This window comes from Cladophialophora yegresii (genome assembly GCF_000585515.1).
Source record: "Cladophialophora yegresii CBS 114405 chromosome Unknown aczIN-supercont1.4, whole genome shotgun sequence".
Taxonomy (NCBI): Eukaryota; Fungi; Ascomycota; class Eurotiomycetes; order Chaetothyriales; family Herpotrichiellaceae; genus Cladophialophora; species Cladophialophora yegresii.
Genome location: NW_006913048.1, coordinates 913,132 through 939,909, shown reverse-complemented (window position 1 = coordinate 939,909; position 26,778 = coordinate 913,132). Strand labels below are relative to the sequence as shown.

General features: G+C 54.6%; 9 protein-coding genes across 9 annotated transcripts; 5 read left to right on the top strand and 4 right to left on the bottom strand.

The window, feature by feature from the left end:
* Positions 1–1,580: 1,580 nt before the first annotated feature.
* On the bottom strand, positions 1,581–3,615 carry A1O7_05659 (CMGC/SRPK protein kinase; the record flags this gene model as incomplete). The annotated part of the gene is made up of 3 exons (XM_007759667.1): positions 1,581–2,018; positions 2,072–3,338; positions 3,428–3,615. 3 exons carry the CDS (start codon positions 3,613–3,615, stop codon positions 1,581–1,583), a joined length of 1,893 nt encoding a protein of 630 aa, XP_007757857.1.
* Positions 3,616–5,066: 1,451 nt separating this feature from the next.
* Positions 5,067–6,101, top strand: A1O7_05658 (uncharacterized protein; the record flags this gene model as incomplete). The annotated part of the gene is made up of 1 exon (XM_007759666.1): positions 5,067–6,101. The coding sequence occupies one exon, from the start codon at positions 5,067–5,069 to the stop codon at positions 6,099–6,101; it is 1,035 nt and encodes a 344-aa protein (XP_007757856.1).
* A 698-nt stretch (positions 6,102–6,799) lies between these two features.
* On the bottom strand, positions 6,800–7,213 carry A1O7_05657 (uncharacterized protein; the record flags this gene model as incomplete). The annotated part of the gene is made up of 2 exons (XM_007759665.1): positions 6,800–6,951; positions 7,003–7,213. Coding segments are annotated over 2 exons (363 nt in total), but the record flags the coding sequence as incomplete, so codon positions are not given.
* Positions 7,214–8,517: 1,304 nt separating this feature from the next.
* Positions 8,518–9,915, top strand: A1O7_05656 (uncharacterized protein; the record flags this gene model as incomplete). Its single annotated transcript, XM_007759664.1, has 1 exon — positions 8,518–9,915. The coding sequence occupies one exon, from the start codon at positions 8,518–8,520 to the stop codon at positions 9,913–9,915; it is 1,398 nt and encodes a 465-aa protein (XP_007757854.1).
* A 1,197-nt stretch (positions 9,916–11,112) lies between these two features.
* On the bottom strand, positions 11,113–15,799 carry A1O7_05655 (uncharacterized protein; the record flags this gene model as incomplete). Its single annotated transcript, XM_007759663.1, has 3 exons — positions 11,113–14,767; positions 14,813–14,834; positions 14,881–15,799. 3 exons carry the CDS (start codon positions 15,797–15,799, stop codon positions 11,113–11,115), a joined length of 4,596 nt encoding a protein of 1,531 aa, XP_007757853.1.
* A 687-nt stretch (positions 15,800–16,486) lies between these two features.
* A1O7_05654 (uncharacterized protein) lies at positions 16,487–19,630 on the top strand (the record flags this gene model as incomplete). Its single annotated transcript, XM_007759662.1, has 2 exons — positions 16,487–16,591; positions 16,643–19,630. 2 exons carry the CDS (start codon positions 16,487–16,489, stop codon positions 19,628–19,630), a joined length of 3,093 nt encoding a protein of 1,030 aa, XP_007757852.1.
* Positions 19,631–20,166: 536 nt separating this feature from the next.
* A1O7_05653 (uncharacterized protein) lies at positions 20,167–22,005 on the bottom strand (the record flags this gene model as incomplete). The annotated part of the gene is made up of 2 exons (XM_007759661.1): positions 20,167–21,888; positions 21,949–22,005. The coding sequence occupies 2 exons, from the start codon at positions 22,003–22,005 to the stop codon at positions 20,167–20,169; spliced, it is 1,779 nt and encodes a 592-aa protein (XP_007757851.1).
* A 1,413-nt stretch (positions 22,006–23,418) lies between these two features.
* On the top strand, positions 23,419–24,418 carry A1O7_05652 (uncharacterized protein; the record flags this gene model as incomplete). Its single annotated transcript, XM_007759660.1, has 2 exons — positions 23,419–24,215; positions 24,268–24,418. The coding sequence occupies 2 exons, from the start codon at positions 23,419–23,421 to the stop codon at positions 24,416–24,418; spliced, it is 948 nt and encodes a 315-aa protein (XP_007757850.1).
* Positions 24,419–25,050: 632 nt separating this feature from the next.
* A1O7_05651 (uncharacterized protein) lies at positions 25,051–25,694 on the top strand (the record flags this gene model as incomplete). Its single annotated transcript, XM_007759659.1, has 3 exons — positions 25,051–25,063; positions 25,153–25,439; positions 25,560–25,694. The coding sequence occupies 3 exons, from the start codon at positions 25,051–25,053 to the stop codon at positions 25,692–25,694; spliced, it is 435 nt and encodes a 144-aa protein (XP_007757849.1).
* Positions 25,695–26,778: the final 1,084 nt, after the last annotated feature.

The following is a 26,778-nucleotide window of genomic DNA, read 5'->3' as shown; positions in this document are numbered from 1 at the left end:
TAGCGCTGACGGCCGGGACAATCCATGTGAGGCTCAACCCCAGCCTCCTAGATGGCACCTCCCCTGGCGCCGTCGTGGTAATGACATGTGGCGGTGCCAGTGCAGGTGCCTGACCCGAGCACGAATACAGTATGTATGTATGTATGTACTCTGGTCTCCGCTCCGCTGGTCGTGCTTGTCCGGCGTGGTACATGCTGTACTGTACCCAGAGACAAGCCACCAGCCACCACCAATCCATTCCAACTTGTCAGAGGTCCTTTTGCAGATGGTCCTGACGGTTTCGATCCACTTGAGTGCAATCCGATCAAACATTTCCATTTCCATTTTCCATTTCCAAGTAGGTCCAGTCCAGTCCAGTTCGGTCCAATCAAAATCAAATCAAATCAAATCAATATGTCGTGCTCCCTGTCGTCAAGTCCGAGTCCATTTCCACACGGTCATTCGAGCGTCGGCCCGTACAATGACCACGGGCGACGGTAATGGTGGTGGTGGTGGTGGCGCCGCCTTACTCTTACACTCACACTTACATTTAGCCCCATCCTTGCCCTTGCCCTTCTGCATCTCGGTCTTCACGTTCCCTCGCATCCTCCATGTACGCGTCAGCCGGGCCCTGCTCGTAGGCGGCGTTACCACTGCTCGTCGAGCGCGGATTGGTGCTCGTTCTTCGGTTTCACCGGTTTGCTCATCGCCGTGGCTTGCATGAGGCGTTTAGATTGCCGTCGTGGGGAACTGTGGACCCAGATTCAGGAACTTCACGGAACAGATGCTCGCAAAGGGCACTCGCAGTAGAGATTCCCGCTCTGCCTGGCATGGTGGTCTCCCTCCCAGTCGTCGAAATACAGTACGAGCTGAGAGTTCGTGAATCGTGCATTCGGGGTCCTGTGGTATCACTAACTACCTAGGTATCTTGATCCGGTTAGACGCGCAACGGAAGGAATTCTCCGATGGGCTAAAAGAGGCGCGGTAGTCTAATTTCGCTCAGAAGAGCCGAATCCGGGGCGCCGCGGTACGCTGCTCTCGCTCACCCCATCCACACCCAGTACTCACCACTGGGACCCTTGCTCGAGTTGTGACGAATCTTCCGTGTTCAGCGCATTGTGGAGGACATCGTGGGGAGTACAGCATATTACTCCGGACGGAAACGGGAAGACACGAAGTATCCACTGGCCAGTGCGATCCGCGACCAGGCTGGAGAAAAGGCATGGCACCGTCTGGTCATCGCGGGATACCGGTTCGCGTCGAGGGTTCCGGATGACTGCGACGCATGTCATGCATTGTTTTCTCTCCTCTCGCAAGCGGACAAAGTCTTCATAGTCATTCAGTGTCGTGATCAACAGACGCTCGGCCAGCCCATAAAGGTCGTGATTTATTCTGTACGGGACACCACCGTGTATTTGCGCCTCGTGTCTTTCCTAGTCCAGCGTTCGTCCTCATTCATTTGCATCTCGCCTCATTCCAAAAACACACCATCAGATGAAGGCACTCGAGTGCATGCCAGAATCTGCTGGGAAAATCACATCATAGCCACCCTGGCATATCTGAACTGGAAAACCGTAGCCCGCTCCGGCTCAGGCCATAGATCACCGCTTTTTGACCTCACACGCCCAGCCTTCGATGCCTTCGCCTTTGGAACCCGGAGGGATCTCGAGGTTCACATTCTCCATGCCTTTGACGCCCTTCAAGAACTCCGAGTTCGACATGCCGCCTGCATTCGCGCGCGCTTCCGGCGGTAACTCGAGCATGGGAGTCAGGAAATCACCAATCTTCTTGGCTTCCTCGACCGAGAAATGATATTTCTCCCGCAGTACATCGGGCAGGGCCCAATGTCGTAATCGATGGATGTTGCGCAATTCGCCTTTGCGGTTGAAGATTTCTTGTGACCACTTCCCTGAGAGACACAAAGATTTGGGGAAAGGGCCGAGGAGCTCGATGATTTGCGCGATATGGTCGTCATCTTTGCCGTACTTCGTTCCTGATTGTGGGTCGAATAGATAGTCGCCTGTGATGAGTTCGAATACCTGCGGTGCGTTAGTGGCGTTTCATCCTTGTAAGCCCGAGGCCATCATCATACCATGCATGCCATGCTCCACACATCCGTACTGGCACCCCATTTCGCGCCCAGGATCACTTCCGGCGACCGATACTGTCGCGTCTGGATATCGTTTGTAAAGTGATGACCGACCCAACAAGCGTTGCCCAAGTCGGCGATCTTGACAGAAATGATCTCGCCGATGGGGTCGTCCTCGTTCTTGGCGGCCTTCAACACCTTTTCCGCGTCTGTTGACTTCTTGCTGTCAAGAGAAACTCCGGCTAGGTCCTTCTCGAGTGGGTCTGTGGTGCCTTCTCTCGTCTTCCCGCTTGCCGTCTGCTCCTCGTTCGGCTTGTTCTCCTTCGACTTCATTTTCAATTGCTCAAGCATCGAGAGGCCATCTGATGATTTATTGGAGACGGAGTCATTGATGACCTGATTCAGGCTGCTAGGCTGATGGTGGCCATGGCTACCCAACTTGTCCAGGTTCGTGAAACTGGCATTCAGTGGGCTCGGTAGCGGCTGGCTGCCTGTGATCAACGTCCGCCTTCGTCTTCGGCCATTTCTGTTGTCGTCCTTTGTTGGTTCTTTCTCGTCTTTCACGAAAGCTTTAACAATTTGCTCAACGTCTCCGATCTCAATAAGAACGTTCTCGGGTTTCAAGTCCGTGTGGATGATGCCACATTCCCGGTGTAAGTAGTCCAAGCCGAGGAGAACCTGCTTGGTAATCTGCTTCACCAGGGGCATCGGGATACCCCGGTGGTTCCAACGCTTGATTAAGCCTAGCAGGTTCTCGCCCAACACTTCAAACACCATACATACGTGCACGCCGTTGGGGCCTTTGTGTTCAAAGGAATCGAGGAGACTGACAACATATCTGCGGCCAGGATGGTTCGGGTTGGCTTGGACGACCTTGTTTAATAGTTTGATCTCGTCTATGGCGGTCTCGGTGTAGTGTGCCGCCGATCTGACAACTTTGAGCGCGACGTGCTTGCCAGTGGCGGTATCTCTTGACAACCAGACTGTCGAGAAGTGACCCCACCCCAGCTTGCGCACCACGACGTACTTGCCGTTGTTGTATGTTTCGCCGACATGGACTGGGTGATATCCGCCCTTGCAGTAGTCCTCCGAGTCCTCTTCGTCTGCCGTCGTCTCGGCGGGGTCGTCTTCTGAGGTCGATGAGGAGGGGGATCTGTGATTCAAATGTGAGTTATTTGACGGTGCCTTGGCGTGAGGTAAGGGAGAGTCCATGCTGATCAAGATCAGTCTCGGGGGCTGGATTGAGAAGAAGATGGGAAAAATGTTGCATCTGCGATCAATCACGATATCATGTGCAAGAATGGCGAGGCGCGCGTGTGACAAAGAGGCAGTGGGCAGTGACGTTGCAAGTGAACTTACTCGGGCTCTGCTTGGGTGGGGCTGTCGTGAAGACTCGACGACGCCGCGCTGTCTGTGGTGATGATGGGTTTGAGGTTGTCGCCTTTTCGCCGCTTCTTCTGGCCGTTGCCGTTGGCAGCGAGGGCGGCGGTCGTCGCAACCTTCTTGGCCTGGTTGATGGCGGCTTTCTTCAGGTCCGTCCCGTTCATCATGGCAAAGGCCGCGGCGTTTGTGGCCAGCAGTTTGTGCGGGTTGTGAGCGACTGGTCCCTTTGCAGGGCCAGCTTCCGATAATGGAGGAATTGTGGAGGGTATTTCGAGGTGCAGTCGAGATTAGAAGGGGGATGACTTTTCTTGGGCGCAGTCGGGCCACGAGGGTAGCCCCGGCTGGCCTGGTGCGGCGGTACGTGATCGTGATAGGATCTGCGGAGAGCCTGGGAGAGTCGAACTCTCGTTACGGCGGCGTGTATGCCCACTCTTCTAGAACATCAGACGGGCTCGCTTCGGGGACGGGCCACTCGATGGAGCGCCGGAAAGAATGCTGACAGCCCAGGCGCGATGATGTTATGTCTATCTTTTCTGGTTCCTTTTCGTACCTAGACTTCTGTCAAAGATACGGCTGCGGCTTTCTGCGGCTTCCGTGAGACGTGAGTCGGGAAGAGCACAAGCGCCGATGTACAATTCTGCGATGCGTGCTGCGTGCTGCTCGATGACGGATGTGATTCGTGGGACGCAAGCAGGGCACCATGCACCGGCGGCTGTTAGATCGAGGACATTGATGGCGAAAGCAGAGGTCTGGGATCGAGTCACTAAATCCAGCGTCTGTGTGACGATGTCGAAGTCAGCGTGCCAGGATCGTCCAGAAATGAAACCACAAGCCGGCTGACGTCGTGGTGCGAAACGCGACTGATCTTGGATCGAGTCTTCGGCGGAGGTCAAGGGAGCTGACGGATCTCGGGCTCAGGTCTTATGAGCTGAAGAAGCTCTTGAGTCGGAGCTACCGGCGATGGCGATATCAATATGAATACGGCTGGGGTCGGGCCACAGTCACGGGCCCTGGTTTGTTGGTTTTACTTGTATGTGATCATCAAGGTGGGATAGCAAGCAGCCGTAGTGGGGTATCTATGAGGCTTGTCTGTGGTGGTGTGCAAGGTGCTCAGTCACCACAACGAGAGGTTGATGGGATAGATATCAAACAGAGATGCTGTAGAGTCTTCTCTTTCTCTACCATGACTAAAGACAAACACAGGATGGATTCCGAGCTCAGCATGATTAATGTCTTCGTTTGCAAGTATGGATGGAAATCAAGCTGTTCCTGGCAAGCCACCTGCGCCATCCTGACAGGGCCGACGTGGCGGTAAGTCTATCCGTACTGTGCTCCGTACGAGTACCACAGACTTCGAACAGGAGGCAATGGAGGCGTATCATCCTCTCCATGTTTGTTGAGGCTTATCTCAGGCCCGGACTAGAAAAGACTTCTCGAAATCCCAGCTCGGTGCTTCAGCGAAATCTCTGCAATGTCCTTAACCGAACGCCTGTCGGATATACAGTCACAAACATGAGCGCTTCACCTAGCATAACATCCGACTCCCCATCCCGATGACCCTACAGAAAAGTGACGATCGTTATTCGATATTATACCTCCCAGATCCTCCTGCAAGATGGGCCTCTTCTCGCCACCCGACTCCCCCTTCGCACCGCCCTCCCTGGTTTACCAACTGATCTACCACCCACTCACGACCTGCTTCACCATCTTCCACAACCTGCTGCTCTACCTGCGTGGCGCACCCTACCTCCCACCCAAGAACAAACTACCCATCCGCGTGGTGTGCCTCTCCGACACCCACTCCAAAGTCCCCCGCTACGCCATCCCACGGGGCGATCTCCTCATTCACTCCGGCGACCTCACAAACACGGGCACCCTATCCTCCATCCAACAAACGCTCGACTGGCTGAAAACGCTGCAGAAGCCATGGCCCGGCTCCTCGGACGGGTTCCGCCATATAGTCTTCGTGGCCGGCAATCACGACAGCTACTTTGACGAGCGCAGCCGCAGCGTCCACGACCGCAAGAACTCCCACCGCATCCTGAACCTGGGCAAGATCCACTATCTACAGCACTCGTCCATCACCCTGACCTTCCCGGGCGACCGCAACCTGAAAGTCTATGGTGCGCCTCAGATCCCACAATGCGGAGGGAAAGAGTTTGCATTCCAATACCAACGGGGGCAGGACGCCTGGACGGCAACGATACCGGACGACGTGGACGTGCTGATCACGCATAACCCGCCGAAATGGCATCTCGACCTGCCCGCGAGTGGTGGACTCGGGGACGAATTCGAGTTGAAGGAAGTTTGGCGCGTGAAGCCGACGTTGCATGCCTTTGGACACGTTCATTCAGGCCACGGCGTCGAGCCTGCCTGGTGGGATGAAAGCCAGAAGGCGTGGGAGGCATACCTCGCCGCAGCGTACAATAAGCCTGCTGAGATGGCTGCAAGTCATCGTTTACCGCTGACGGAAGTCCTTGACTTGGCACTATGGTGGAAGGGGATTGAGTCCATCGTGGCGGATGTGAGGGGTTTATTGTGGACGAGGTTGTGGGGTGGTGCCAGGCAGGGAGGATATATGGTTAATGGCGCGCTCACGTACCAGACAGGGAATCAATTGTCGAATAAGCCCAAGGTCGTGGTCTTGTAGATATATACAATAGAGAGCTTAGTTTGTTGGCCAGGGGAAGACTTAGTCACCAGAAGGCTCCAGTCGCAACATGGGCCTCGATTGTTCAAAAGAGTTCCAACTGTTTTCTAAAATACTTCTACGGCCAAGAAAGACAAGAACGCCACCACATAACCTCAGAACCCTAGAGCTTAAACCAGAAAAGCAGCCACGAGGATTAAGCTGCCAAGCGCAAACACAGAGGCCCCAGCACGATCCGCAGCACCCTTGAACCCGCTGATTGGCGGCACAATACTGCCCGTCGGCTTCGTGGCATTGACACTGACAGGAACCGAGATAGTGCCAGGGACGGTCGAAGACACGTTCGTCAAGGAGAGAGTCGACGTGGTAGTATTCAACGCGACCATGCTGGTGGACGAGTAGTTACCGAAGGGGGCCATTGAGCTGGTCAACGGAGTCACGGTGGGCGCGTGGCATTCTCCGCTAGGGCTGGTCATGGAGACGGTGACTGTGCGTGTTGTGGTCGAGGTGATCGTCGCAGTCTGGCTAGTAGTTGTGTCGGTCGACGTGGCAGGTGGCGTAGATGAACTCGAAAGGGAACTTCTGGTAGCATCGGTCGTGGTGGCAGAAGAAGAGCTCGACGTAGAATCAGTCGTAGACGCTGAAGAGGTCGACGCGAAAGCTGTGGTAGACACAGAGGCGCTTGAAATAGACGTGGTCGATGAGCTCGATGACCCGGTGCTGCTAGTGGCACTGCTGCTACTGCTGCTGAGCAAGTGTCTGAGCTCCTGAGGACACTCGCGAGGCTTTCCATTCTGAGGAATGCATCCTATGCCGGTGGTGGTACAGTTGGAGGTGGAAGGGCATGCATCTACTTCTTGTTAAGTGCTTGACAGACGAGATGAAATAAAGGTCAGCTTACATCTATTGGAACAGCAGACGTCTCCAGCCACAGGATTGTAGCATGCATCTGTACCGCATGCGACCCAGTTGGCGCCACAGGCAGCACAGCCTGTTTCTGCCGAAGGCTTGCAAGCTATCTTTCCGCGAGCCATGAGAGGTTCATGATCGGGATTGCCCTGGACCACGACGGCGAAAATAGCACCAACAAGAAATGGAACGTACGAGCGCATCGTGATGTATCAGGCCTGTTCTGGTACTCAATGTCGAAGGGGGGACAGCACACTGTGTCTATCGGAATCGACTGTGTCGGATTGCGGCTCGGTAGATTGGGGAATGGAAAATGGCTAGGGCGAGACTCGAACATCTTATGGCACTCTCACGATTGGGAAACAGACGCCTTTGTGCCGAATATGGAAAGCAGATAAAGGCACGTCGCGAGCTGGACCGTAGAAGCCGTTTCTAGATTGCGTGGCAGCACAGACAAAGCGCAAACTGGCAGACAAACCATATACCCGAACAATTTCGGCTTCGCGGACCAATTGGTGAGGGAACATTCGAGTGTGTTTTATGTTCGACTCGATGCGCAGAGCGTAAAGCGCAATTTTAGCACTTCAAGCTTCCACTGTGTGCTCCCGGAATTTGACGGCGACACTGGAAGTTGCCATTCGGACGACCAGGTAACTTCTCCAGCCAGACACAAAGAAACTTGGCTCCCACATACCCTCAATGGCTGGGTCAAAACACAGGTGTCAAGGCAGTCCTTTGTTCGTCGGAATATGAGACTGGCGGTCTCGTGGCTTGCGTGCGGATAACAATTCGAAGAAGGTGGTGGTGGTTGTTGAGGAGAGGGGCGGGAAATAACACGCCAAGGGATTGGAAGCCCGCAAGCGGAAGCCACCCACGTGACATCCACGTGACTATCCGCTCCCACGAGAAGCTACGGATGACGTCAATGTCCTCTCGAGGGTCAGTCTTGAAGTGACTCTTTAACCTTCAACCTGACCTCAGCTCCACAGGTTCGACGTTTCCCAGATACGAGATCCAGAGCCATGGAGTGCAGAAAAGCTGAGTCCGAACCGCCATCGAAGTCTACTGATTTCAAGTCATTGCCGTCGGAAATTTACAGGTAGCGGCTAGCTAAGGCAATGCCAATCTTCCCCTAACCCGCCAGCAACTATCTGTCCAATAGTATCCGGCTTTTCTGTATCAGTGATGGGCGGTCGAGGTCTTGATAAGAGCACCATGGGATTCCTCAACGCCATGCAAGCGATACCCCGTCTTCTAACTCCTTTTGTAGTCTTGGATTGCGTAGGAGGACTCCAGGTGATCCACGGCTTTCGCGTATCCGTGCTAGCTGCTGCCAACCCAACCACCTCCCCAGATGTCGAGAGGAAAAAGCAAGTGTTTCACTCCTTCCCAATGTCTTTAGGGATGGTAATCAGGCCCCTCTTGCGGTTCACTTCACTTTCCGTGCCAGCTGCAAACAGCCGGCTCCGAGTAACGTGAATTGCGGGTGGTGAGGCAGCTTGGCAACATGAGAAGCACGACTCCAGCCTGGTGCCGGACCCGGCAGCGTGATGTCGGAAGCGAGGAGTTTCCAGCGCAGCTACAACAAGAACATCCGCATCGCAACCCTTACATCGGCTTCAAAGAGAAGCAGCCTCTGCTCCCCATGGCGTCAGTCACCTCGTTTGCTCCGGGCGGAAGAAACTCAAGGGTCCGCCGCTCCCTTGGCTTCGCCCTGGTTGGCGCGCTCTGTTTTGTGATTTTCGCACTCCATCGACTGCGCGAGCTGCAATCTCAACGACCGCTCAGCTTCCCCACATCAGAATCGGCTACAGGCTTTTCCAGCGATCTCCGGGTACGGCAATTTGACAAGCCAGACGACGTGAAGGTCATTGGCCTTGTGTTCTTTGGGCGAAAGAGCCGCGTAGAGATTCTCCGCTGTTACCTCGAACGCAACCTGGTCGATCACGGAGGCTGGCTCGATGAAATCCACTGGGTGAAGAATACCGACATTCCCGACGACCTCAAGTACCTTGACGAAATCTTGGCTTCTTCCCCGCGGTACAAGACGGTCGAGCTCGAAGGAGTTGGCTTTGTCGGCTACGGTCAGGCTTGGGGCAAGCTGGAGCGCGGGAACCTGTACGTCAAGATTGACGACGACGTGGTATGGTTCGACGACGACACGATTCCTCGCATCGTGAGCATGAAACTGGCGCACCCAGAGTATCTGCTCGTAGCCGCCAACATGATCAATTCGCCACTGATGGGCTGGGTCCATTACCACATGGGCGCCCTGCACCCGTACCTACCTGAGCTCGCTGACTACCAACCTGACGGTTTCCTCCACCCAAGAAAACCGTCCCGTAAAACATGGACGTACTGGTCGTATCCCGAGTGGAAAGGACCCACCGATTATTTCTTCGGCATCACTCAAGAGCCACCATACGACGGCCACCGGTGGCTGCGCCTGCCCGGTGACACCGACATGCACCGTACACCAGCTTCGGAAATCGAGTACGCGACATGGGGCACGGGGCTCAAGTCCTGGGCCATCGCCGCACAAGAGCACTACTCTTTCCTGGAAAACCTGGCGGACGACAACCTCGATGTGTACAAGATGGGCGTGGGTGTTCGTCGCGTGGACGCCGACGGCGGCAAGCCGTGGTTCACAGTCGACAAGCGTCTCAGCATCAATTTCATCACCATTTGGGCGGATGATGTCCTCGACAATCTCCCAATGGACACGGTGGACGAAGAGTGGTTGACCGTCAATTTACCCAAGAAGCTGCACCGTCAAGTCGCTGTCAACACTGACGCTCTGGCAGTGCACTTCACCTTCGGGACGCAGGGTAATGTCGACAAGACAGATCTTTTGGCCCGGTATCATGACTATGCGCTGGAAGAGAGATGTGCCAGGCGGATATGATGTGCCGGACAACAGAGGGGTTCCCGCACTAGGCACCTAGATGGACTGGGGAGTATGGAGTAAGCGTATCCTGGTTTTACCGTATGGGCGTTCGGCGCACCAGGCACACTGGTCTAAGTAGAAGAGGCCGTGATGGATCAGCGGAATCTTCCGCACCACGCAATCAGACTGGCTCTCCTACCGAACCTCATCTTGGTTATGGTAGGTTTGTTTTCGCCCAGTGATGATACGCGACCGTGTACTCCGTGCGAGTAGATACCTGGTACACCGTAGTTTGCGTACTGTAAGCAGGGCTGAGGAGGTCTTATAGCGGAGGTCATGCCATCTAGCTAGTAGGCGGGGTCCGATTTGGGTTGAGGTTCACGGGCCCTGAGCGCCAGGCATCAGGCATCGGGCTTCAGGCACCCGAGCTGGACGTCGAAACTGACGACTCTCGACTCCAGACGGTCGGTGAGTCGGATATGTACGGAGTACTCACTCGCCCATTCGCACATCACCTCACATCACACCACAAGTCGGCCCCACGGAGTCTTTCCTGGACGAAGTCCCATGATATCGAACCTCACATATACGGACACGAATACGGGGAACTTAGATTTAATGCAGGGCACTCACTCGTGACGCAACCGCCAGTTATCGAACGAGTGGCTGGCTGGACTGGCAGCAGCTGCTTGGCTGGATTAAAGACAGTTTCTCTCCTCGCGGGTTGAATGCTTACCAGGGCAACCACATATCATGAGTCAAGACGTGGTGGGAGACCTGTTGCAACACATGACAATGTCAATGCATCTACTTACTGCGGAGGTTCGGTGTTATATGTTCTATGGACTATATCTTCTGTAATCCGCCTGTCTACAAATTGGACTGTATCCCTCTTGAGGAATTTCTGGTCGATCCGTTAACATCACTTGCGCAATGGTCAATGAGCCGGAAGCAGGCCGGTGAGATTCGACCTACACCAGGTATTGCATCTTGTAGATCATCTTGCATTGGTGTTATCATGACAGTAACGCACGCAACGTGCCTGCCTTTTGTACCCCGGTGTTTGTCAATCCGATTCGGTCATCCGCCATAGTTCATCGGACCATGTCTCTTGTTTTGTTGCCGTCACCACATCCAAGAACAGTCCAGCGTACGTCGCAGAGGGAGCATTGGCTTCCACCTCGTACAGGGCCGCGATTTCCAAAAGGTTTCAACTCAAATACTTCTTCCCCTCCCTTGGAGACTGGCGTCTCCATTCATATCGTCTTTTTCCTCCACCGACACAAACTGTGGTTCTACCACAGTTGACTCCTGACCAGAAGAGGTGGGCATAGCCGTGCCGGGTTCAGGTTGTGTATTATGAGGGTTTTCCAGGTCCCGCACCAGTGCGTCTCCGGCGTGCGGCCCGCCAGAACTATCTTCGGCATTCACTTCCATCAAATCACCACTGGCGCTGTTGTTCGTATACTTCTGCTTAGCCGCCTCGCTCTGCAAATAGCTTGCTCTTCGTTGCATCTCCGCCTCTTGCTCATGCTTATCGCTTACATTGACGGCCAAGAAGCTCTTGGGAAGTTGAACTGTGTTGAATTTGGCCTTGAGGGTCGAGATCACTTCCTTCCAGTCTTGGTGGTTTGTCAACGATCGACGCGGCGCCGAGCCTATGGCGTGCTTCGAATCCAGAGATACGTCCAAGGGGTCGACAGTGTGGCAGCCAGGGGAGATGGAGATGCGGATCGAATACGTTGACTCGGCCGTTTCGACGTCCTTGGCTTCATAAAGCTCGAAGCAGATCTGCGAGAGGTAATCGAGCTCAGGAATGGTGGATCGCTTGATCTTGGTGTGTATCCCGCCCTCCATAATGCAGTTGAGTAGAGTGTAAATGTGCGACTCTTTGGTGAAATACACGAACGACTTGGCGTCCCCAGAGGCTTGCAGTTCCTCCAGGTCGTCGACAATCTCGCGTAGCAATGGTAAAGACGTTAGAAGGCCGATTTCAAGTTTCTCGTCATCACTGATCCCATATTCCTGGGGCCCAATGTAGTCGAAGAGGATTTTGCTGTATCGGTACAGTTCTCTTAGGCGGCCAAGTTTCTGATCTTGCTTGGAGCGACTGTCCCCAGATCCGGGGAACAATTTAAAGTAGGAAGCCCCTTGTTCCCACGTGGTCAAGGGTGGTGTTGGTGGAGCTTGCTTCAGGACCGACTGTCTTCTTAGGCCGATCTTATGCGCGAGGCTGTGTCTTCCTTCACCAACAGGCGAGACCACGCTCCCGTGACGGGGACTGTGCGTGGGAGAAGGTGCATCGTCAGTCCGTTCAGGCTCAGGCGAAGTGGTGGATGATAGTCCTTCCTCTTCTTTGGCCATCTCGTCCAGAAGCGATTGGCTGGGTGTGAAGGCCCACTCTAGGAACTGTTTGTTGTGAAGGGCGTCATATTTCATGGTGTCGTAGAGCTCGGAGATCTTGCTCGGGTCTGCCTTCTCCGTGTCGCAAAACTCCGAGAACAATTTCTCCCATCTCTCTTTGAAAAGCTCGGCATCTTCACCTGTACACCAGCGAGATTGTATCGAGGCAACGGCGATGATGCTTCCATTATCCTTGGCATCGGCAGGGCCATTCAGCGCATTGAGCGAGGCAACAGCGCCAGTGCTTAGCTTCTTGAAGTTGTGTCGCATGACCCGTCGGTGGAATTTGAGCAGGTCGATGACACTTTGCATGACCACATAAGGCTCTGCGACGTTTTTCGGCCAGGCAAAGGAGTCCGGAACGGTTCCTTCTCGAAGTAGATGCTTAAGCTTCTTCTTGACCTTGTCCATGACATCCTTTGCGGCGTTGGAATCGTCCAGAAGATCCTTTCTGACCTGGATGAAGTCTTCCGAGATATCCTGTCGGTCCAAAAAGGCTGCGGCCCAGATCTGTGCACTCGTTTTTACGCGCTTCTCAGAGCTGGTGAAGATGCGAACCTCGTCAAGTACCTCTTTATTGAGCAGCTTGAAGTCGTCCCGCATATTGGTCCCAAGATCCTGCGACTGGTATCTAGCCGAGTGCGTCGGTTCCCCGCCCCATTTCATGACCAACTGCAGCTTGTCGAGCACGAGGTCGTTCTCGGCGGCTGAAAAGCGGGAGAAAGTGGCGCCGGACATGGAGTCACTTCTGGTATTGACGCGGCGCATCTCTTTATTACTCGACGTTGACGCGTGCCTCTCAACCGGAGGTGCTTCTTGATCTGGTGCGATCTCTTCTTCTGCAATAATCGGAGGGCTAGCCAATGGCTTCGAGTTTGACATCTCTTCCGGCTTTCGCTTGCGGAACATTGGCTTGATCTGCACCTTTGTGCCCGGTTGGTTCATCTTTTTCGACAGTGCGTTTTGCAAGTTCCGTAACTTGTCTGGATCCTCGAGTTTGTCCCGTAGTGCAATTTTGACCGCTGTCTGAACGCTGGCCAATGCAGCCTCGCCTTTTAAGAGCACTTCCTCGTGGTGGCCTTTGAGCAGATCAGCAAACACTTGCGAATGAGCTGTCAACTTCAACTTCTGCTTTGGAGTCCGGTCTGCATGCCTGATAACTGTTACAACACCCTTGAGTTTCCACGAGTGTTTAGAGCTCGGCAATGGAGGGTCAGACTTTGTCTCCTTGGCGGAGGCAACGGGCTCTGGTGCCATAACGGCTTCCGGAGCCGGAACAGCTGGTGGTGGGAGAGCCCCCTTGTCAATCCCTACTGGATGAATGACTGCATGAGAGCCTTTTTCCATGCTTGGTGGGGAACTTATCGGTGTCGTCATAGCAGACGTCTTTGAGGAACCAGAAAGAGCGGAAGGATGAAGCCGTGAAGAGTGCGGCAAGTGTTGCGACAGCTTTGTCATGCTTGGCGACTTGAGGATAGTTTTGAACGCGGACCGCGCTGAACTGCTGGTCCCTTGACGCCGTTGCGTAGGATCCCCATTGCTTTCGGACACTGGCTCTTCGAAGACAGCGTTCTCCTCCTTGAATTTGTGTTGGAGGAAGATGTGTCTGAGAATCTTCGCGCAATCGTTATAGTAGTCTTCATTGTCCTTGACAAAACTCCAGCCATTCACGTCAATGATGTAGCTGGCAGTTCCCGTGCGTAACAGGTCGAACCCGCAAATGCGTTGCCCAAAGGCCCTAGATACCTTTGAGGCCATTTCCTTCTCGGCAGGAGTGAGCTTCGTCACATATCTGAGCTCCTTGCCGTGTGTGTTGCGGCGCACAAGACCATCCACGACCGGCGACTTTCTTGTTTCGGCATGGCAGTAATCTGGTCCAACCGTGTATGCTTTGACATCTTCAGCATTCTCCGTCTTGAGAAATTGTTCATAGATGTAGCTGCTGTTCGGTTCTGTGAGGCACCTTGGGACGGTCAATTCTGGATCAAACTCCGAGGATTTGTTTCCAATCTTTCGGAACAACCGTCGGGCACCACCATCTTGGCTCCTGGGAAAGTAGATAATGACGTTATGGTCCTCTCCGTCAACGGGCTTCTCTACGAACGGTTTTCTGATTGGCTGGCCCTCGACAACCAGGGTGTCGCCGTCGTCCACCAATTCAACGTGTTTTGTCATGGGTGCACCACCGCCTGTACCGTCCTCAGGGCCTTCGAGAACCACTCCCGACATCTTCTTCACGAGGTCCGCAAGTTCTGGGGACTCGAGCTTCGGACCACCGTCGCGGTTGACCTCGATCCTCTTGGGGGTCGGAATCTGCATTTTATCCAAAATCTTTAGGCATAGTCGTCGGTCCCAGAGCACCTTTTGCATGGACAGATCATTGACAACGAATGGCTTCCGCAGCTTGACATACGCAATAGCCTTGTCAAGGGGGAACCCGTCAGAAAAGAATGAAATCAGATAGTCACTACATCATATTAGCAGCGCATGTGCGAGCATGGGCTGCACTCACCACATCGGCCAGTTTTCGACGTCTATCACTGTCAACAACTTGTACAAAGCAAGCGAGCGAAGACATACCTTCATCAAGAATGGCTTTGTCGCCAAAAACAATAACTTCAAACTCGCCGTCGCCTTGCAAGCGAGTCAAAATCTGGCGGCTAGGGCGACTTCTTGCTTTTACATCAAGGGCGCATACACCGATCCTGCCTACAGGGGTCTTCACCTCAGAATTGATGCTCTCGTTCTTGGAGGACCCAGTGGTACTCAGACGTCGAGTGGAAGATAGAGACCGGGGCTTGTTGACTCTCGGAGGCCGCACGGGTAGTGCAGTCTCGGCGCCCTCGGCCTTGCCGGTTATCCCTAGGGACTGGCTCGTTGGCGCCAAAGGAAGCTGGCTTTCACCCCTAGGAGCAGATGGGCTGGCCGAAGCAATCTGAGATGAGAGATTTGACACTAGATCTGATTGATTAGGAATGCTTGGGTTGAAGGGAGGAGGTGAAAGCACTGGCAGACCTGGAGCATGTGATGTGGACGCGGTAGTTGTTACTATAGTGGGGTCATGAGCGGTTGTTGCAGAATACGCAGTCGGGGAGCCGTTATATGGCGCGGACCGTTCTCCTTCCAGGCTCTTGACAGATGCCGGAGGGCTTCTCGCGGTCTCCTCAGATTTCCTCATGGAAAGGGCTGACTGGATCGAGGCAGATAGTCTTCGGTCGGCTAAAGGCTTGGTGCTCGGCGGCGGCATGCTGATGCTGGAGCGGTCGACCGAAGCCTTGGTAGTCGTCCCGGAATGAGCACCCTTGCGGACCTCGGGATTCTTGTTCGCGGCCAGCAATGAATGTGTCGACGGTGTCCGGCCAGCAAGCCGCTGCGAAGGTCGGGGAGCAGATGTGATAGAAGAGTTTGCCGAGTAAACCGTAGGAAGTGGATTGGCGTCGTTAAAGTTGCCCTCTGACGTATTGGTCGGGGTTCGTTTGAGAGGCGAATGGCTGTCCATGGCGATATGAATCAGAAATGGCTGGCACGTGCACTAGGTACTGTTCTAATAGATGCAAGGAATGCCCTAATCCGGACGACGGTCTCCGTGAAGACTTCGATTTCACCAAGACGGTTGAGACAGCTCATAGGCATGCGGTCAAGGAATGACAATATAGAGGAAGAACGGCTGGTGGCGGTGACCTGATCTCGGCGGATATCGAACTTAGAGAAAACATGTGTCGAATGTGAAGAGAAGATGAAAGAGAAGCCGCACGTTGCCTATCAATGCGGTGTCATCTTTGCCCAGGGCAAGCACCGTCGTCGGATCGTGGGTCCCATTGAAGCAGCAACAGTCAGTCGAAGCTGATGACGGAAATTTTGGGTGGTGAGCTGATGAGTAAGTGGGGGACGTGGCTCTAATTGACGAGGGGCCCGCCTGGAATGTGGGATGCCCAGCAGTGACCAGGAGGGCGTCCTTTAACTGGCATTGGCCTAGGCTGCCTGGTTAGGCACTGTTAGGGCACCTGCAAAGCCTTCAATGCACGTCATTGGCGGCCCTGTCTTTCTGCCGGGCGGTGAGTTTTTCAGCCTCGCGTCGGATCGAGAAAAAAATATCACTGGCGGCCAGAAATGGCAGTTGCGCCCTTCCACAGCCATATAAGTATGTCCCGCTTGTGACGGCCAGATCACCTGGGCAAACCTCACAATGGACGAGGCTGTTGAGCTTCCACTTGCGAAGCGACAGCGGAGAGACCAGGATGGCACCGGAAAGAGGCCAGCGATCAGCTCAAGGCTGTTCGCTCCATTCAGAGTCAGTCTATCACACTACTGATCGGATCTTCTACTGACACACCCTCTCCAGACCTTGGGACTAGTTTCGCCCACCAACGTGCCTTTTACTTCGGTTCCTCTGGGTAAGACGACCTTCCAGATCACCACCTCGACTGGGACCTCGCTGCAAACATACGACCTGCGCCGAGGGCTAAACCTCGTCTTTCTCACCCGGCCGCAATGTCCCGGCACTATCACTGCGACTTTCGCCTACCGGGACCGAATCTTCGTCGCCTGGGGAGGCTCGCAGCCGAAAGAGCCCCGAGGACTGTGGGTTTTCAAGAGAGGGCAGCTGCTTGCAGAACTGGACATCGAGCATACCCACCCGCAGGAGATACGCCAACTGATCGTCTTCGGGTCCTGGATTGTCGGATGCGGGACAGAATCCATTGAAGTGTGGAAAACCGAGTCGTTCGAGCATTACACTTCGATCAGTACTGGGTCGCGAGGATCCTTGACCGGCCAAGTCTGTACTCTGCCAACATTTCTGAACAAGATTTTTGTCGGGACAAAACATGGTTCGGTTGAAGTCTACAACGTCAGTACAGGAAGATTGGTACACACGATTCTCCCGCTATCTGCACGATCCGGAGCTGTCACTGCCCTTGCTCCCGCTCCGGCGATTGGATTACTGGCCGCATCCTACGCCGATGGCTCTCTCAATATCATTGACGTCGAAGCCGACGAGGTAGTTCTGGAATTGCGCCACAGTAACAACCGGAAGCCAATAACCTCCATCACGTTCCGAACAGACGGTATGGGTGCTGGGGAGGATGGCCGGAAAGCGGGAATCATGGCCACCTCCAGCATCGAAAGCGGCGACATCACGCTTTGGGATCTCAATCGTGGCGGTAAAGTGGTTGGGGTCGTCCGCGGAGCCCACGAGACCTCCAGCTTGGGCCAAGGCACGGGCGTGAGCAAAATTGAATTTCTCCCCGGGCAACCCGTCCTGGTTTCATCAGGGTTGGACAACGCCCTCAAATCATGGGTATTCGACGAGACGCCCTTCTCACCGACTCCGCGTCTTCTCCACCACAGAAGCGGACACGCCGCTTCCATCACAAGACTCAAATTCCTCCCCGCAGCATCAGACGGCTCGGATGCAACGGGCAAGTGGCTCTTGTCTGCATCCCAGGACCGCAGTCTCTGGGGCTTCTCGCTTCGCCGAGACGGCCAAAGTACAGAACTCAGTCAAGGCTCCATCAGGCACAAGGCGAAAAAATCAGGTCTCCTCACGGACGACACGTCCGCGGTAGAAGACTTGAAAGCACCACCCATCATCGACTTGGCCTGCTCACTCAATCGAGACGGTGGGATGGGTTCGGTCACGGGCCGAGTCTGGTCCAACTCGAAGAACGTCAGCGCCGAAGAATCCGGAATGACCGGTTGGGAAAGCGTCATTACAGCCCATTCCGACGACAAGGTCGCGAGGACGTGGTCCTGGGGACGCAAAAAAGCAGGCAGATGGGCCTTTGAAACGGGCGATCACAAACCAGTTACCAGCGTCGCCATAACCGCATGCGGGACCTTTGCCGTCGTCGGCTCCGCGGGTGGCAGTCTGGATATGTTCAATTTACAGTCTGGCGCGCATCGACAACGGTACCCCCCGCGCCTCACGCCCGCCCAAGCCAAGCAGCTCAAGCAGCAACAACAGCAGCAACAACAACAACAACCACAACAAGCAGATCCAGAGCATCTAACCGCTATACCTCGTGGCCACCGAGCCGCCGTTACCGGCATCGTGGTCGACAATCTGAACCGTACCATGGTGACTGCCAGTCTGGATGGGACAATCATCTTCTGGGACTTTTCCACTGGGAAGATCCTCGAACGAAAAAGTTTTGGCGATGCCGCCCCGACCGCGACACGATATAATCCCGTGTCTGGACTCCTAGCGATATCATGCGACGACCTGTGCATTCGCGTCATGGACATCGAAGCGCGCAAGGTCGTCCGCGAGCTGTGGGGCTGTACCGGTCAAATCTACGATTATTGCTTCTCGCACGATGGGCGCTGGGTCGTCGCGGGCTCGATGGACTCTGTCGTGCGCGTGTTCGATCTTGCGACGGGCCATCTGATCGACGCGTTCAAGACAGCCGCGACGTGCACAAACATGGCGTTTTCCAGCACGGGCGAATTCCTCGCCACGACCCACGCGGGGAGTTCAGGGATCTTCATCTGGACGAACAAGGCTCTGTTTACGCACGTGCCGACCCGACAGATCGACGACGTCAAGGGCATCATCGACCTCAGCCAGACGCCTGCCGCATTCAACGCGGCGAGTCAACTTCAGGCCATTGACGAACCCGGGGTGGCTGCGGAAGAGGCAGAACAAGCCCTAGTCGACGGCATCGATCTCTCCTCGGAACTCGATCAATTGGACAAATCCCTCCTCACACTCTCCCTCCAGCCTCAATCCCGGTGGCAGACGCTTCTGAACCTCGACCGCATCCGCGCAAGGAACAAACCCATCCAACCTCCCGAAAAGCCCAAAGCCGCGCCATTCTTCCTGGGCACGTCCGCAAGCCTCGTCAACGGCGGTAATGGCACGCCCAATATCAATGGACCTGATCCGGCTCCCAAGGCCGTCGATGAAGCCGAGCGCTCTCGGGTTTCCCGCATGGCCGTATCGACCCTCCCTTCTTCTGGTAGCGATCTCTCCCCTCTCCTTGAAAAGTTCTCCCAAGATGCTGAACGCGACCCCGCCGCCCTTGCGACATACCTCTCCGCCCTACCACCCTCGGCGGCAGACCTTGAAATCCGCTCGATCGCCCTCTCCGAGATGCCTGCGTTCATAAGCTTCCTTACTACCCAGCTCCGCGCACGAAAATCTTTTGAGCTAGTGAATACCTGGATGAATGTGTTTCTGCGCGTGCATGGCGATTTCGTGTCTGAAGCGGACGAGCTGAGACGCGCAGTCATGACCTGGCGGGACGTCATGCTGGAAGAGGAGAGACGATTGGCCGAGTTAGTAGGGTATAGCCGGGGTGTAGTTGAGTTTCTGAGGAGCGCGAGATAAGAAGAATCTGCATCTAGTCGATCGGAAGAGCCATGTTTCTCTGCATCTGGGGTCTTGGGTATCCGGAATGTTCTTCGACCTTGCTGGTTAGCAGAAGGAGCCAGAGAGCAGATGTCCTAAGCAAGTCGTATGTCAACCGTACGAGGACACATCCTCGGTGCGAGAGGAGGCGACCGTGGTGTGTGCCTTGAGGGTTGGCTACATTTGGGAGCGAGCTCCCAGACATTGAAGAGGAGCAGGACCAATTTGCCTAGGTTTGTCTGCAGGCATTGATTGTCACGTTCTTCCCACTCTTCTTTCAGCCATACACTGCCAAACCTGGCCGAACCCGACTTCCAAGTGATACTTCATGTTGTTCTTCGTGTTGTTGCTGCTGGTGTTGATGCTGGTGCTGGCGCCTCCCGCGAAGGAATGCGTTGGAACCTGCAGATGTTCGTGAGCCCGTCGCCGCACAGTACGTCCAGTAGTAGGTATTTGAAGCGTTTCGCGCGCAATAAGAAAGCACGCAGAACCCTCCGACTAGCTTAAGCATAGACTTACCACAGGGGGTCGCAGTACAGAAACGTGGTCTGCAGCCTCTTGATCTGGCCCTTGATCCAGTCCAGCTGGCCGGCTCTCAACACGATGGGCTCGGCGTCATCCTCCGGCTCGGCCAGCCTGTAGATATCGACGAGGTGGGAAAAGACCATCCAGCCGCCCGACGCAGCGGCCCTCATCCTGAAGTCACTGCCTTCGAGATCTGGGATGCTGCGGGGTTCTCCCGTCGACGGGTCCCTCACGATTTTGCAGGGCATCGCGACTTCGGAGCTGTATAGCGGGTTGGTGGGCACGACCGTGTCGCCCAGGTGGAATGGGATGGTCTCGCAGATGCAGTCGACGAGTGATTGGACCGCGGCGTTGGCTTTGGCCAGGTATGTTCGATAATTGGTTTCCGCCAGGAGTGTGGGCTCGTCGGCAAGGGATTGGCGGATCATCTGGAGCACGAAAAGCCGGCGCAAGGCATGCAGATTGTACATCTCAGCTGCGGCCAAGTCTTTCCATACTGCGCATTTGGTGCCATAGAAGCCTGCTCCCAAAATGGACGGCGGGACCTCCTCACGAGAGACGAATAGTGGTAGCCAGTCGCGGCAGGTGATGGCACGTTTCCACGTCATGAATAGCTCGTCAATGCGGATGGCGTCGGCAATAAGGTCCTCGTACGCTTTTGTACGCTGTGTTCTCGTCATTGTAGACGAGACGTCGCGGCGTAAGGCCCAGAGACGGGCCTGAGCGTTGACGGTCTCGATTGTTAGCACGTCGAGCTGGGCTGCTCTGCTTTCGCCAATAGCTGGGTGGGAGAAGATTTCCTGTGATCCCACTGGCATTGGGAGTCGGTGGGAAAGGGAGTAGTCGAGGAAGTTGTGTCGTGTGGCATTGGTGAGGGCCCTACCAACGAGGGAGGTGTAGTTGGACAATCCCCTATGTTTGACCAAAGCCAGTGCTCCGTCCTTGTGCTTGCCGTAGTTTGTGGGGGGATTACGTACATAATGCAGCAAGAGAGAGTCGTAGAGGTCAAAGAGCAATATGGTCATCAAAAGTTCATCCATATCTCTCTCTGTAGGGTTGTTGATTGCTTCTCGCGTCGCCGCTATGGCCTCGGTGAATAGTTTGCGTGCTGGGCGAGCATCACAGCCTTGGAAGCTCCACATCATGGTGATGTTGACCGTCACTGCCGCTGTTGCAAGTCTCAAGGGCGAGTTTGCAGATGACCTAAGATACAGTGGCTGCCATAGTAGTGCAAAAGAATGGTGAAGTTGGGGGTCGTCGATGGTTCCCGTGTAGAAGCGGAAGAAGAAATTCACAGAGGCATCCTCGGGACTTTGCTTCAATGAATCAGGAATCGACATGTGAGTAGCGCTCGGATCGATTTTCGAGAGCCTTGCAGGATGAATTTTCCCAAGCTGCAGTGTCTTGCTGTAACCTTCTCCATGTTCTTCCGGGGTCGCAGAATAGATGATCCACTGGAGCGGACCTTGTGGTTTGGTTGTAGCCGAGTCATTCGAAGATGTCGAAGTGGTGGCTGGCGAGATCTCCAGCGATAAGTCGCTACCTGGAGTGCTGCTAGCCGAATCTGCGTCTTTCGCAGCGTTCTGCTTCTCTACTCTGCGTATCACTACCTTGTTTTGACTTCGGTGCGCGCCATCAAATACATCCCCGTATCCGGGGCACACAGCCCGGCGTCGAATACAGTTGTTGCACGATGGTTTCCTTTGATCACACTGTGCACTTAGTATTGACAATCAATCCATGCAAATCGCTAGGGCAGATTGCGAACTCACTTTCACACGCCGAGTTCGACATGCCTTGCAGCCGGCGCTAGGGCCGTGGTACACCATCCTTGACTCAAGACGGGGCCAGAGAAGGAACCAATAGCGGAGACTGTGTTCCGACGTGTCCTATCGCAAGCCGCTCCCGTAAATGCCACGATATATAGACATGGCGGTCGTTAGGCAGCACAGTTCCGAGTTAGCGAGCCAATGCTTAACGCCGCGTCAGCCACGGCGATGTCGTCGCCGGATCTGAAGGGGAATGCACTGCTAGACCAATAGCAAGTATCATTGGGGACAGAGCCGGCGAGACGCGCCCTAGACGTTTAGGCCTGGAGATTGTGTTGCAGGGCCTGATTCCCTGGGCATGAAACGCCCGGGTAGAGATGGAAGGCTTAAGGTTTCTCGAATGTGACAATTGCCTGTCGCCCGGCTGCCAGCCGTACACAGTAGAAGAGGTTGCATATGTGGCGCCGGAAACGACACGTTCGCGTGGATCATACATACATTAGGTTGTGGAAAGTTTCGCCAATGCCTAGCCTCATGCAGCCCGTCGCAAGCCATCGCTACTTCAGGTTAGAATATTCAGGCAACCACGGTGCGAATATGTCGCCAGAGAGTTCGGCGAGGCAGGCTTGGTGGCTGGTCTGTTCTCTCTCTGGTCTATGACTGTATTGTGTTTTAAGAAATGACGATGGGTCTGGGATGAGCCACAGAGCAGTTAGAAGATGTAGACTGCCCAAGGACGGCCCAGACCATTGCAGCTTTGCCAACAGGACAGCACGAAGGAAACGGGAAGAACAAGTGAGCTGCGAGAGAGCAACAACGATCTTCCGTTCCTGCTTTTCACGTCACGTTCGAGGCGTGTTCAATGTCTCGTATGCCACGGTGCCACTAAATACGAGATACGGGCGATAGATATTTCCAGCCGCAGTCACAATGATTCTCACCATGTCTCGTATTTCAGCTCTACCACTATACACAGTTAGGCCGACCATTCTCTTACTGAGTGCCTGCGTCCCACGTAGTAGCCAAGGTCCAGGCATGCCCACATGACGCCAGAGAAACTGCTTTGGGCTTTATTTGCGACTTTGTCACTCTATCAAGCATACACCGCACTCCTGTGTTGTTCGCTCATCGTAACCCAGCAGCCAAAGAATATCATCTGGTATGAAGGGGCTTCGCAACCGGGCGCAGCGCTGCAGCCACACCATCATCTTGCTCACCACGAAGCAAGTTTTGAGGGATTATGTGACAGGTAATGTGTGTTGTACCCGTAGAGCAAAACAGATATGATGCCTTCTCGCGAGCTCCAGCATTCTCCATCACGGAGTATAAAAGGTCAGGTGTCTCCCTCCACTTTGCACCGCGAGGTTCACTTTCAGAACACCCCAGCAGCTTGAGGCGAGAAGAGCCAAGAACGTCGAGTTGCCTTTGATATCATACCTCATCTCTCCCCTACCTTGGCGCCCGACCCTCAACATGTCGAACGAAACAGTGTGGAACCAGGAGACATGCACCGAGATCACTGAATACTGTCCTGTCGAGTTGTCTGTATACGGCTACTACCCTGATTTGGGCGCCAACGGCTTCTTCCTCGGCTTCTTTGGTCTTTTTGCCCTGATCAATCTGGGTCTCGGTATTCGGTACAGGACGTGGAGTTATATGGTCGCCCTGACGGCGGGCTGTGTTTGTGCGTCGATCGGTTACGTCGGCCGTATCATCTTGCACGACAACCCCTTCAACGAGGCAGGATTCATTACTCAAATTTGCTGCCTGATAATCGCCCCGGCGTTCAATTCAGCCGCCATATATCTGACCTTGAAGCACATGGTTCTCTGCTTTGGAGAGGAATTCTCGGTTATAAAAGCGCGCTTCTATACTTACATTTTCATCTCGGCCGATCTGCTGTCGCTTGTCCTGCAAGGTGCTGGGGGTGGCATCGCATCGACTGCTGACGATGACGACCCATCCATGCGACAAACCGGAGACGACTTACTTATGGCCGGCATCGCTTGGCAGGTGGTTGCGTTGTTCTTCTTCGGCTGCATGGCTGGATGGTATGTCATGCGAAGATGGAGAGCCCACAAACAGCATCCCCTGACACCGGAGTCTGCCACCACAATCAAGCAACGCAAGTTCCGACTGTTTGCCTTCGGTGTTGGTTCAGCGTGGTTCGCCATCTTCATTCGATGCATCTACCGGATTGTCGAGATGGCTGGCGGCTGGGGCAATGATGTGATGCAAGACGAGGCCACGTTTATCGTGTTCGAGGGATGGTAAGTCTTTCGAGATCGAGTTTGATTTGTCCTCCAACTGACGCTCCCACAGCTTCATGGTGTATGCCACCATTGTACAGACTGTATTCCATCCTGGCTTCTGCTTCCCGCGCCTATCTTCGAGCTGGACTCCGGCAATGGCAGAAAAGACCTCAGAAGATGTATCCATGGAGAGTGTTTCTCAGCCAAGAGGAAGTGCGTAGGTTGCCGAGCAGCACCGCTGGGATACATACCTGCTCTGGACAAATTGGAGAATGTCCCGAAAGGACCTGGAAGCGACGGCTAGGAGACTAACGCGGAGTTCTGAGTAGCTCTGAGCGATGTGCTTATTGGGTGTACATCTCATTTGTGAGAAGGTCCGATGTTCGCGTGGGCGCCCAAGGTCAACATGTTGGGTTAATTCGCAAACCTGAACATAGAACGATCAGTGTTTCTGCGTGGCACATGTTCATATCGGATCCATAGCGGGGTGACATTTGAAAATCAGGCTTCCCCAATTCTGAGTCATTTGAAAGTAGCCGGACCCCACCTCGACAACAATTCATTCACTTGTTGATTCCGATCAGACAATCACACATCACACATTACACCTCATTGTCATCTTCCCCTTCGCGCACCACCTACGTACCCGCGGCCTTCGATCAACCTACGAAATCCTCCTGTACGCCGGCCCGGACCTCACCAGCAAGTCAGTGCCGTTTTGCTGGCGACCCGCTTGCCCGCACCCCCTCGCTTGATTCTTGTATCGGTTTACCAGGTACTTTCCGACACTATCTGCCACCGTCGCCCTCTTCACAGGCCGGACAGGCTCTAATCCGCACAACTCTCCCCGACCATGTCTTGGCAAGGTGAGGCACAACGCCCTTCTTTCCGGAAGATGCGAGGTGGATTGACCAGACTAACATGAATTCTACCGTCCAGCATACGTGGACACCAGGTACGGCCAGCCCGAGCACAACGACGACCGCCCATCATACTAACCAGCTGCCCTCCAGCCTCGTCGGCACCGGCCACGTCGACCGCGCCGCCATCTTCAACGCCGAAGGCACCTCCGTGTGGGCCACGTCGCCGAACTTCCAAGTCACGCCCGCGGAACTGCAAGAGATCGTCGGCGCGTACAAGGACACCAGCTCGCCGAAAAAGGTCCAGTCCACGGGCCTCCACATCGCAGGCCAGAAGTACATTGTGATCAAGGCCGACGACACGAGTCTATACGGCAAGAAGGTAGGCAGCGTCGTGCGCGAAGGAACATCTCCCAAGCGTCCCCAACCGGGGGGGATGGGGGGAGATGGAAACCCTCACGCGAGCCAAGTAGAATAAAGTGAAAGCTGACGGTCACGACAGGGCCGAGAAGGCGTCGTGATTGTCAAGACGAAACAAGCCCTCCTGATCACACACTACCCGGAGACCGTACAGCCCGGCACGGCAGCCAACACGGTCGAGAAACTAGGCGCCTACCTAGTCGGAGTGGGATATTAGGCTGCATGTCTGTAGGCACGGACAGACGGGGAAAGCATAGACGGAGAGCGCAAGGCAAGAGCATGCAGCGACGTCCCGGACAGACAAAACAACCCTCGGACCAAGTCAGCCGAGTGAGTGTGGCAAGTAGTCGGCCGGATGACTTGACTTGATGGCAGTGGCCCAGAAGGGAGGGAGGGAGGGGAAGGCGAAGTTGGACTGAAATCCAAGTGACACACACACACTGTGAACATCAATCAGCGACCAAATCTTGACGACCACGAGAGCATACCACCGGGGTATTGAATCATTGCCGTTTTACTCCTGACTCTCTTCCCTTGCTAAAAACTGCGGCCTCTGCAGACTCTCGTTTCTCCCCAGCCCACCTGATTAACTGCTGGACGGCACCTAGACTAGATGTTCTGCTTTCAAGAGTCAGTGTGCATGGTTTTCTCCTCAGCGCACCCAGTACAACATTCTCGGCCGTCTAATATGATATGATATGTGCGTGGGAGTGTGTTCTGTATTCCTTGCCCTCTGCCTGGCCTCGCGACTTTTTTGATGATGCAGTGCATCCCGAGTTAAACAAGGGGGATTGATTGATTGCCTAATTATCGTGTATTCAAAAGTGGAGATCAAGACAACGGACGCTCAACACACAGAGGGGGAGAGGGAGAAAGGATACATCCACCTGCGGCCCTGTCCAGCTCAAGCAGGAGCGGACTGGACTGGACTGGACTGGACTGGACAGGACAGGACAGGACAGGACAGGACGGATTCGATTGCTGCGGATAAATGCTCATCTACTCGCAAGGTACCAAGTACCTGCTCATGTTCAGGAACGACAGTCAAGCACTCCTCCTACGTCAGGTCCACCCGCCTGTCTGTCTGCCTGTCTGCCGGCTCGAGAAGCCCTGGACATGAAAAAAATCCTCATTCCGAGAGCGAAAACTTGATGAGTAGGTACCCCTTGTTTCCCTAACGCCGATTGTAGACCCATGCCGTGCCCAAGATTACTAGAAGAGATGTTGGGGTGAGGAGGCGTCAAGCATCCTCGATGTCAAAAGACAAATGTCCACCTGGCCCTCAATCTACTGCGGTAGAG